This window comes from Hyaena hyaena, unplaced genomic scaffold (assembly GCF_003009895.1).
Source record: "Hyaena hyaena isolate Hyena2069 unplaced genomic scaffold, ASM300989v1 scaffold_493, whole genome shotgun sequence".
In the NCBI taxonomy this organism is placed as follows: domain Eukaryota; kingdom Metazoa; phylum Chordata; class Mammalia; order Carnivora; family Hyaenidae; genus Hyaena; species Hyaena hyaena.
Window position 1 is genome coordinate 163,560 of NW_024081125.1, and position 11,082 is coordinate 174,641.

At 51.6% G+C, this 11,082-nt stretch overlaps 1 protein-coding gene across 1 annotated transcript; it reads right to left on the minus strand.

Annotated features, from left to right (window-relative positions):
* Window positions 1–250: 250 nt before the first annotated feature.
* LOC120246913 (corticosteroid-binding globulin-like) lies at window positions 251–10,522 on the minus strand. The gene is made up of 4 exons (XM_039254564.1): window positions 9,913–10,522; window positions 4,645–4,915; window positions 2,117–2,264; window positions 251–675 (listed from the first exon to the last, which is right to left on the minus strand). The coding sequence occupies exons 1-4, from the start codon at window positions 10,520–10,522 to the stop codon at window positions 490–492; spliced, it is 1,215 nt and encodes a 404-aa protein (XP_039110495.1). The 3' UTR covers window positions 251–489.
* Between the last annotated feature and the right edge of the window lie 560 nt (window positions 10,523–11,082).

Below are 11,082 nucleotides of genomic sequence, written 5' to 3' on the forward strand. Positions count from 1 at the left end.
TAAAGTTTATTTATTTATTTTGAGAGAGAAAGAGAGATCCTGAGCCGGGAAGTGGCAGAGAGAGTGGGAAAGAGAGAGAGAATCCCAAACAGGGAATTCGGGGTTTGATCCCATGTCCATGAGATCATGACCTGAGCTGATATCAAGAGTTGGACCTTTAACCGATTGAAAGTACTTGAAAGATGTCTTCTGTTGTGTTTTGGCTCACATGATTTCTTCTTTTTTAGAAATAATTTCAAACTTACACAAGTTTACAAAAACAGTAGCGTTTTCATATGCTTTTCACCCAGCTGCTGCACGTTACATAGCCAGAGCGCAATGATCAAAGTCAGGAAAGTACAGAGACACAATATTTCATTATGTTTGTCAACTGCCCCAGTTTAGAAGAGCCTGGGGAAGACTGGGGGGACCCTCCCCCTCCCCAGGGTGTTTCCATGGGGTCCCTGGTGCGCAGAGTCAGCTGGTCCTGGGGCCCTTAGGGGCGCCCTGTTAGGTTGGATTCATGACCCTGCCCAGGAAAAGGCTGCTCCACGTGAAGTGGTCAAAGATCATGACAATGAAGGGCTGGTTGAAATGGACGGCAAGAGGCTCCGATGCCGCCTTCAGCATGACCCTGGAGGGGGCAGCTGCCTTCGGGCCCTTCTCATCCAGGTGCAGCACAGCCTTATGGACCACCTGTCAGGGAGGGCAAGGAGAGTGGAATTCGGGGCCTGAGCACCTGCTGTGTATTGGGGGCTTTCCACACCTCCTCCCTTCAAACCCTCCCAGCCCCCCAAAGCTGACTCTCAGAGAGGGTCACTTCCCGGCTCCCATTCTAAGTGGCAGCCCCAGGATTAGAGCCAATGTCTGTCCACCTCCGAAACCCAGGTCCCACCTAGACTTCTTCCCTAGAACGTGAATGGGTGGAGCCTGTTGCAGGGAGATTAGAGGTCTCGTGGTACGACTGCAGAGTCCATATCAGGCACTCCTTCCTGGGTCCTGGGCGAGGGGCCCTCCCTCCTTTTCCACCCCAGTCGTCACATACTAGGGTCCAATTTGTGCAGGGTGCTTGGGCCTGCCCAGGATGGAAAAGGGACTCTTGAACTCTCTCTCATTGTGACCCAAATCAGGGAGGATTTCTGAAATCAGCAAAATGCTGGAGTGGCTCACATCAAGAGCCTTCTGTGGCTCAGAGCTGGCTAATTAACAACATCCGAGGGGGCGGGGCCTCTCACTGGCTGTGCAGCGAGGACCCGGCTGCTCGGCTGCTCGGAGAAGCTCTGTAAATGGGCACCCGTGGCTAGGAAGAAGCCGAGCTGGGCTAGGGAGCCCTGCACTTGGTCTTGGGAAATGAGGTTTTGAGTCGAATAGACCCTGGGCCAAATGTCACCCTGTTATTTAGGAGCTCGGTGGCCATGGGAGGTTTTCTACTTTTCCCAAGCCAGAGGGGCCCCTCCTCTGAGAAAATGGAATAACGCTCATCTTATAAGGAGGTGGTGTGTCTGACTCACACACCATGCATTTTATTGAGCACATACTGTGTGCTCCAAATCTGTGTGCTTGGTGGGGTGGGGGTCTGCCACTAGCTCTTTCTCCTGTCCCCTGTCTTATTTTGTCACCCACAGGACTGTGAGATCCCATGAGAGCAGGGATACCCCATGCCTAGAAGTTTGGGGCACAGAACGGGTGTTCAATCCTCACATCCTGACTGAGTGACTAATAGAACACAGGGCTGAAGAACGAAGGGTGAGGAATGTAACGGGTAGATGGGCTGATGTGATTTCATTCAGGCATTTCTCATTTTCCTGGTTCCTTTTGAGTCCGGGCCGCCCCCAGTCCTGCCATGACCACTTGGTTTTCCACGCTGCCCCTCTCTGGGTGGCCTGGCAGAAGGGGCGCATGCCTGTGCTGTGACCCCTCCCCACCTTGTCACTAGCTCCTGTGTAACCTTGGAAACATCACATTTCCCTGCTGAGCCTCTGTTTACCCTTTTGTAAATAAAAGTAGGGGCGTGGACAAGACCCGGGGCTCTCCACCTGGGGCTTAGCGACCTTTTTGTGAATGGGCTCCATGTTGCTTATTATTATTTGTGCTGTGCATTTTGGGAGGAAAAGAGATGGGCTCCAGGGACATTTACCTTTGACACCTTCAGCTGGGCCTCTTGGGTGATGCCAGAGAAATCTGCCCTGTTGTTGACCAAGTCTGCGATGCCCATGTCCGCCAGGATGGCCCTGAGGTCGTAGACTCCGGAGATGGACAACTTCGGGATGTGTAGGTCCATGTAGCTGCTCGGGTTGGGGGGGGGGGTAAGCCGATGGGGTTAGACTTCCTTTCCATTTCCCCTGTGATCCCTCCAGCCCCTGCCCCCCAGCTGGACACGCTTTCTGGGGAGAAAGAGAAGGGACAGAACAAGAGGCGGGCTTTGTCTCCCCCCCCCGCGCCCATCACACGCGAGCTTCCTCTCTGGGCCTCCCGATTGCTAAATCTTTTCTTCTCAGCTCTTTCTCTGAGCGGATTCTGCAGGCGGTTTATCTGGACATCAGCAGAAGGGGAGGAGGGGGAGCCCCTGGGAGCCTGGTCCTACCCCAGCCTCGTCACTAATGCCGTGTGGCTCTAGCCCAGTCCGCCTGCCCTCACTGACACGGCAGAGACAAGGCGCGAGGGCACTTCTCCCCTACAGGGGGACCAACTGGCAGTGGGGAGAGTGGCCTGTACCAGACGCCTGGCGGACGTCTTTTAGCTTCTGTATTTGCATCTCACATGCACACACACACACACACACACACACGCACGCACACATGCACACATGCAACCTTAGGAAGTTGGAGTCAACATCTTCAGTTTCCAGACGGAGAGAACTAAACTCAAGAGAAGCTGAGAAATTTCCCCAAAGTCACACCACTGGGAAGTAGCAGAATTGTGAAGAGGCCGGGACTAGAAGCCTCAGAGCCCCATTGCCTCATGGGAGGAGGGGGATGGAAGGAGGGGAAAAGAGAGAGAGAAAGGGAGGGAGGAGGGCAGAGGGAGGAGGGAGGCAGAAGGGGAAGAGAGAGAAAGGGAGAAGAGAGAGAGAGAAAGGGAGAAGAGAGAGAGAGGGCAGAGGGAGCAGAGGGAGGAGGGAGAGAGGAGGGAGGGAGAGAAAGACAGGGAGGGAAGAGGGCAGAGGGAGGAGGGGCAAGGAAGAGAGATGGAGAGAGGGCTCTCAAAAGCTCTGCGTGGGGGCAATATGGCTTCCATAGGAAGTAGGAAATAGCTGGGCCCTGAGGGGTGCTGCTCAAGGGAGGGGTGAGGTGACTCTTGGAGGGGTGAGGTGGGAGAGTGGGTGACACAAGCCTAGAGGTGAGGAACTCTAGGGGCTGACTTCTGGCATGACCCTAGGGCATCATGTGGAGTAGAGAATTCAAGCCCAATCAAATATCTGCCCTGGATGTTTGTTTCAAAAAAAAAAAATCTAGAAGAAAATGGTATGTGTTTTTGATTAATGTTTTTTAAGCTGAAGTGTTTTAGTGAAGAAATTGTTTTCGGTGTAAAAAGAAAGATTATCCTTATTGTTTTCAACAGAATAGGAGCCAGAATTTGCTTGCTGCACGGTGCATAATCACCACCTGGTGGCGCTGTACCTGAATGCCAGGCTTCCTTGGAAGGGTGAGGGTGGGGGTGGGGGCGGGGGGGGGAGAGCAATTTGCATGGTGAGGAGACAGCAAGGGAACCTTTCCTTGCCCAAGCACAGGCTCACTCTTGCCGGTACCCACCCCCTTCCCACCCGTGGCCATGCAAAAGGTCAGGTGCGACGGGCCCAGGACTAAGGACACCTCTGGGGCCCCACACAGCTCTGGGGGACCTCTGGGAACCACAGAGCTGACCACCCGCTCTTCCCCGCTGGAGGGGGCCCGACCCCAGGCACCTCCCTGGCCCCTCGCCGAGTGGGACCAAGCTCTCCAGCAGCGCCAGCACTGAGCGGCTCTCTGAGGCTACAAGTCAAAATGAAAATAACTTGAAACCATAAAACGCAAACCCTGCACATATATTAAAGTAGCGGAACTTCCTTCTGGATTTTCTGCCTGCAAAATTCTTGGATTGCAAATATCATTTGAGGAGAATTCGTTTCTTTGGGCATATGGTTGGGCGTGCATTGGCTGGCTCTCCCACCCCCCTTCCTACTGGGCCCATCAGCATATACACCCCTGACTCCTTTCCCTTCCTTCATTATTACCTACTTATGTCCTTCCTTTCTTATCTAATGATTAAAGAAGGGCTACATCCCTGAGTGACTTAGGAACCACTCATACATTTTGTGTTGGTTCCGTGATGAAGATAACAGTCATTTTGGTGTATTTCTTATGGGGTCCCTCAGGAGTCTTAACCGTGCTTGACTTCAGGGAAGCAAGAGAATAAAAATGGATAAGCAAGGGGCCTGGCGGGTGGGGAGGGGGGGAGTTGGTGAACTCAGTTTAAGCCAACGATGCAAAGATGTGATCACGCAGCTGGTGGCTATTAGCCTCCCAGGGACAGGGGACCTCACTTTGCGGACTGCCCCAAAGTATCTCAGTGTCAACCGACAGATGGATAAACAGGTATCACCTCCCGGTCAGGCCTTTGGGGACCCAGCATGCCAGAAAGCAGTGAGCCCTGGAGGGTGAGTCTAGGGGGAGGGCGAGGGCTTACCTGATGGTCAGGGACTCAGACCACCTCTGAATGGTGTCCCTGCTCAGTGCGGCGATGACCGTGTCCATCTCCCCCTCGTCTGGGAGGATGAAGAAGACGGTCCCGTTGCCCAGGTAGTCCAACTGCACCAGCTGGCAGGGGAGCTCAGAATCTTTCAGGTACTTGACGGTGCCCAACTGGGACATCATGGGCACTTTGACCACGGTGCTCTTGTTCACATAGAAGTTCTCCTCCCTCGTGCTTTCTGGGTCGAAGGGGTGTGCCCATGTGCCTGGGAAAGGAGGGAGGGGGAGGGCAGGAGACAGGCCCATTTGAGGGGATGGCAGCAGAGGGCTAAGCAGGCGTCACAGCCCCCATCCTGGAGGCTGGAGCATCCTGGTAAGGGACCAAATCCCTAGCACTTTCGAGCCTGTCGTACTCTCTACTTCTTGGCGTGACTTGAGGATTTGCTCTGTTTCTGAGCTTCTAAAAACAGAAGGAGGGGAGACAAAGAACGCTGGCCCTTGGATTTGTGGGTAGAGATGTCTGCCTCGGCCCAGTCTCCCAAGTCTGGAGTGGATCCTGGGTTGGGGGGCTCTGAAAATGGGGCCGAATGGACCTTAGGCTGTGAATTCAAGGTCAGGGGTGGAGGAGGTTTGGGGAAACGGACCACCCATTCCATCCCCACGCCTTGACATCTGTCACAGACTTCCAGCAGGTACCCGGCTGCCTGGTGGGTTGTGTCCACTCCCCGAGGGAGGCTCCTCACCTCCTGTGTGGCCCCGAGGGCCAAAGCGCATTTCCTGCGGGCAGAGTCAGGACGAGAAGATGCCCTCGAGGTCACAGGCTTGCACCAGCAGCTGGACTAGAATCCCTCTACCGTCTTCCACAATGGCATCCCATAGCCTCTCTGCCTGCCTCGTGATGGGGAGCTCACTAGCTTCACATTCCAGATTTTCCACTACAGGTCAACTCTCCAGGGAAAGAAAATTGCTCCTGAGAGTCAAAGCCTGCCTGATGGTGACACCTGTCTGCTGAGCCCCCTCGACCCTTCTGGGCTCATTCCAAGCAGCTGGGAGTCCTCTCACAGGTGACAGAACTCCAGATATGTAAAGACATGGGTTCATCTCGCCAGGGTCCCCGGTGCCTGAGGTTAGGATTCCCCAGGTCTGGGGATGACTGGGGACGCTGTGTCCAGGGGGTCCCCAGTATCTTGGATGCCTTTGGCCTCAAGCCCTGGAGACCTTGCGAAATGTCTGTTTCCCAAACTGAGGCTGTCTGGAGGCTGCCTGCCAGAGCAGAGCTGCGGGCAGACCCTTCACCCTACTGCCTGCAGGATCTATGGATCACAAGACCAGAACTCTCGCTTGGTTCAGCCTCAACCCCCTGTAAGGGCTGCTAAGGGCGGCAGAAGGGAGAGGTGGGTGGATGTAGGGAAAGGGCTGTGAGGATGTGGAGCCTGGAGCCTCTGTCTGTCCCTCCCCGATGCCTGACTAAAGCCAGTCTGGCTGTCTCACAGCGAGTGGGATCATTTGAGGGCCCTCAAACCATCCTCCAGAGGAGGCCTGGGATCCCCCGCACTGACGGCGGTGACACACTTATTAAGTGGTGGCTTTTACCTGCCCAACTTCTAGCAAAAAAAAAAAAAAAAAAGTTAATTTTTTCAGTGTTAGGTGTTTCATCCTTAAAAGTTTGCTTTTTATTGAGTATTCCTGCTCTAGAAGCCAGCATAACGTATCTGGTTTGGCACAAAACAAAATACAGAATGGCGTCTAACCTCTACTTTAGGGAATTCCTTCTTGAAAATTCTCGGGCCATGAGAACTCACAGTCAGGAAACTTAAGAATTTATGGGGGCGACCTGGGGAGAGCAAGGATGATTCCTGAGGAAAAAACTTTTAACAATAATTTTAATGGTCTTAAAAAAACAAACAAACAAACAAACAAGCTGTCAAGAGAGTCCAGTAAGTAAGGAATGTGCCAGGGACACGTTACGTGCCCTAAGTTTAGTGATGATAACTATGCATCTTATTCATGGCCATTGATTATGCTGGCCTTCTGGAAACATGTTAGGGGAGCCCCGGCTTAAAGGGGGCTTGCCTCCTAGTTTGGCTGTTGCGGAAAGTCTGTGTACAAGGCAGCACACGCCCATCACCAACTGCTCCTGCATTCAGATCTCCAAAGCCGCTCGGATCTTTTCACCGGGAACTACTGTTTTCCATCAGCTCAGCCCCACTGCGATTATGAGAACACTGAGAAACTGCCAGGTGGTGCCACCAAATGACCTGCCAGTGCCTGTCCCAAAGCCCCCTCTCAGCCCCCGGAGCACCCTCCTCGGACCTGGGTTTACTGTGCTTTTCTTCCAAGGTAGTGTTGGCAGAATCTCTATGCAATCACTATGGAGCTCCTTCCACATGCCAAGCACTGTGCAAAGGCCCTGGGGCCTCCAAAGAGGCAAGGATACCATGCAGGAGCACACAGTCTGTGGGAGAGATGGCCTGTGGAGTTTGTGGGAGCACTCGGAAACATTTCTGGGCGAACATCCCCAGAGTCCTGGACCCTCCCACGGTTGAGTGTAGAGAACGCTGCCTTTTGGATGGAAACACGAAAGACCCTGGAGATCCCAAGCAATCCTGAGAAAGAGCAAAGCTGGAGGCATCATGCCTCCTGATTCCAAACTATATTATAAAACTAGTAATCAAAGGGGTATGCCAGTAGGCATAAAGACAGACACACAGACCAATGGAATAGAATTGAAAACCAAGCAATGAGCCTTGTGCCTGGGACAACTGATATTTGACAAGGGAGCCAAGATAACTCAATGGAAAAAGATGGTCTCTTCAATAAATGGTGTTGGGGGGGCACCTGGGTGGCTCAGTCGGTTAAGCGTCCGACTTCGGCTCAGGTCAGATCTCATGGTTTGTGAGTTTGAGCCCCGCGTCGGGCTCTGTGCTGACAGCTCGGAGCCTGGAGCCTGCTTCGGATTCTGTGTCTCCCTCTTTCTCTGCCTCTCCCCCGTCTCAAAAAGAAGCATTAAGAAAAGTAATAAATGGTGTTAGGAAAACTAGATATTCATGCAAAAGAGTGAAGCTGGACCAGCATCTTAACACCACTTGAAAAAGTTAACTCAAAGACTTAAACATAAGACCTGAAACATAGGGTGCCTGGGTGGCTCAGTCAATTAAGCATCTGACTCTTGACTTCGGCTCAGGTAATGGTCTCACGGTTCGTGAGTTTGAGCCCCACAACAGGCTCTGTGCTGACAGTGCAGAGCCTGCTTAGGATTCTCTCTCTCTGCCCCTCCCTCTCAAAATAAATAAACTTAAAAAAAAAAAATCTAAAACCACAAAGCCAGAAAACATAGGGAAAAAGAAACTCCTTGACATTGCTTTTGGTGATGATTTTTTGGATATGCCTCCAAAAGTGCAAACAACAAAGGAGAAATACACAAGAGGAACATATCCAACTAAAAAGCTTCTTATTTTTTAAAAAAAATTTTTATAGTTTATTTTTGAGACAGAGAGAGACAGAGCATGAGTGGGGGAGGGGCAGAGAGAGAGAGGGAGACATAGAATCCGAAGCAGGCTCCAGGCTTTGAGGTGTCAGCACAGAGCCCAACACGGGGCTCGAACCCATGAGCCGTGAGATCTGACCTGAGCCGAAGTCAGACGCTTAACCGACTGAGCCACCCAGGTGCTCCTCAACTAAAAAGCTTCTGCACAGCAAAAGATACGATCAACAAAATGAAAGGCGGCCTATAGAATGGAAGAAAACATTTGCAGACTGCATATTGGGTAGGGACTACTATCCAAAATGTATAAGGAGCTCATATACCTCGATAGCAAAGAGCAAATAATTCAACTGAAAAATGGGAAGAGGACTTGAATAGCTATTTTCCCACTGAAGACATATGAATGGTCAACAGGTACACGAAAAGGTGCTCAACATCCCTCATTATCAGGAAATCAGTCAAAACCACATGAGATACTACCTCACACCCGTGTGTACATGTGTGTGTGTACATGTGTGTACACAAGTGCTCATGCACATAGTGTGTATGTGTGTGTGAGCGTGCTGTGTGTTGGAAGTTGGAAAAGGGAAAATGCTGGGATGTGAGGCTGGAGAGGACAGAGAAGCAGATGGCTCTAGGCCCGGGTTCTCAGCCTTGGGATGATAGCCATTCTGGGCAGATACCATTTGTGGGGGCTGTCCTGTGCATTGTAGGAGGCTTGGCAGCCTCTCTGGCCTCTACCTACTAGATGCTAGGAACACACCGCACACCATCCTCTGTTGTACCAACCCAAAATGTCTCCAGACATTGCCAAGTGTCCCTGAGGGTAGAAGGAGGAGGTGGAGATTACCCTGGTTTAAGAACCACTGCTGTAGACTAAGGATTGTAGATTGTATTCTCAAGAATAATATATCCCTTGGGGTGCCTGGGTGGCTCAGTCAGTTAAGCGTCCAACTTCAGCTCAGGTCATGATCTCACGGTTCGTGAGTTAAAGCCCCATGTTGGATTCTGGGCTGACAGCTCAGAGCCTGGAGCCTGCTTCGGGTTCTGTGTCTCCCTTTCTCTCTGCCCCTTCCCCACTCTCTCTCTCTCTTTCTTTCTCTCTTTCTCTCAAAAATAAATAAACACTAAAAAAAAGAATAATGTATTCCCAAATTATCTGATCATAAAAACGACTGGGGGAGAGGGCCTTGTTAAAAATGCAAATTCTGGGACTTCCTTCTAACAGTTTTGCTTCAGTAGGTCTGGCTTGGGCTCTGGAATCTATAACTTTAACAAGTGCCCATGATGATGTTTATGCACAAGAACTTTGGAACCCCTGCTCCAGATTGGTGAGGAGGAGCTGAAGTTTGGCTGACACGGCGCTTGATCAGAGCTGGCTGTGAGTTCTGGGGAAGTGTGTGGCCTGGGGCCATCTGGGGAGTTCCTGGGGGCAAGGGCTGTGTCTGGCCATGCTTCCAGCCCCTGGCCCAGTGCCTGACTCACAGCTAGCACTCAGCCAACATTTGTAGACCATGGGACGGTCAGACTTTCATGATTATGTGTTTGGACCTCAAATGAACCTATAAGAACTTGGGTGAGTAGCTCAATTCTTCTAGGTGTCAGTTTGAACATTTGTAAGATGATATCATTCTACTTTCCTAAGAGGATTATGGTGAAGATGGGGATTCACAGGTGAAAATGTGCTTTGTAAAATCCAAGATTTTGCCCAAGAATGCACCCTGGGTTTTGATGGCTCTTACTGTTCTTGGCAACGGGATGGGCGGGTGGAGGGAGTACCTTTGAAGAAGATGTAGTTGACCAGGATGAGTGAGGCTGGACTGTCCAGTGTCGGTAACAAGTTCACAATTTTCCCATAGGTCTTATTTTTGATATGCTCATTGATTTGTCTCCTGGCTCCAGCCCAGTCCTCGAAATCCGTAGCCAGGGCCTCCAAGTCATAGTAGTGCTTGGCGACTGCTGAGAATGACTCCAGAAGATCCAGGCTGCGGTCAAGGAACAAGGCATTACCCATAGCCATCTCCAGTGTGGCGTCTGACTCCCCGCGGAGATGGCGGAGGTGCTGAAAGCCCTGGTGGATCTCAGCTTCAGATGTCTTGGTGAGGTTGAAGCCTAGGCCTTGGAGAAGCTGGACCCGTGTGAGGCCACGGGCGCCCAGAGACAGCATAGCTAAGGCCATGGAGATGCTTACAGGAGAGATGAAGACATTCTTGTCAGGGGCTGGAGCCACCAGATGCCTATACAGGGTAAAGGCAAAGTCAACATTATTTGGAGCCAAGTCCCGTTGAGGGCTCCTTGTGCTCACATCAGTATCCGGGTCCTTAGCCTGGACAGTCCAGAGGTCACTGGTGGATAGCCAGAGGAAGTAGGTGCACAGGGGAAGCAGCATTGTCCAGGATGGGCAGGCCCTGCAAAATCAGGAATGCTCATTAGATAACGTGGGGCCTCCAAGGCAGTGGGGAGATGACGGGCAGACGACCCCATGGAAGACCCCATTCGAGCCTCAGTTCCTTCCTCCCCATTGGCTGTGTGACCTGGGGCAAGTCAGGACTCTGGGCCTCAATTTCCTCCTCTGAAAGTATGATTATACCTGCCATGATTGGTACCTACCAGTCGCCAACACTGGCCTATGTGTTTTGCCTATATTTTCTTATTTAATCCTCACTGATAAAAAAATCAAGTAGGTATTATTATTATGATTTGAGGTAGGCAGAAATGGAGGCCCAGAGGGGCACCTGGGTGGCTCAGTCGGTTAAGTGTCCGACTTCGGCTCAGGTCATGATCTCACAGTTAGTGGGTTAGAGCCCCGCATCAGGCTCTGTGCTGACAGCTCAGAGCCTGGAGCCTGTCTTCAGATTCTATGTCTCCCTCTCTCTCTGACCCTCCCCTGCTCACGCTGTCTCTCTCTCTCTCTCAGAAATAAATAAAAAACATTAAAAAAAAAAGAAA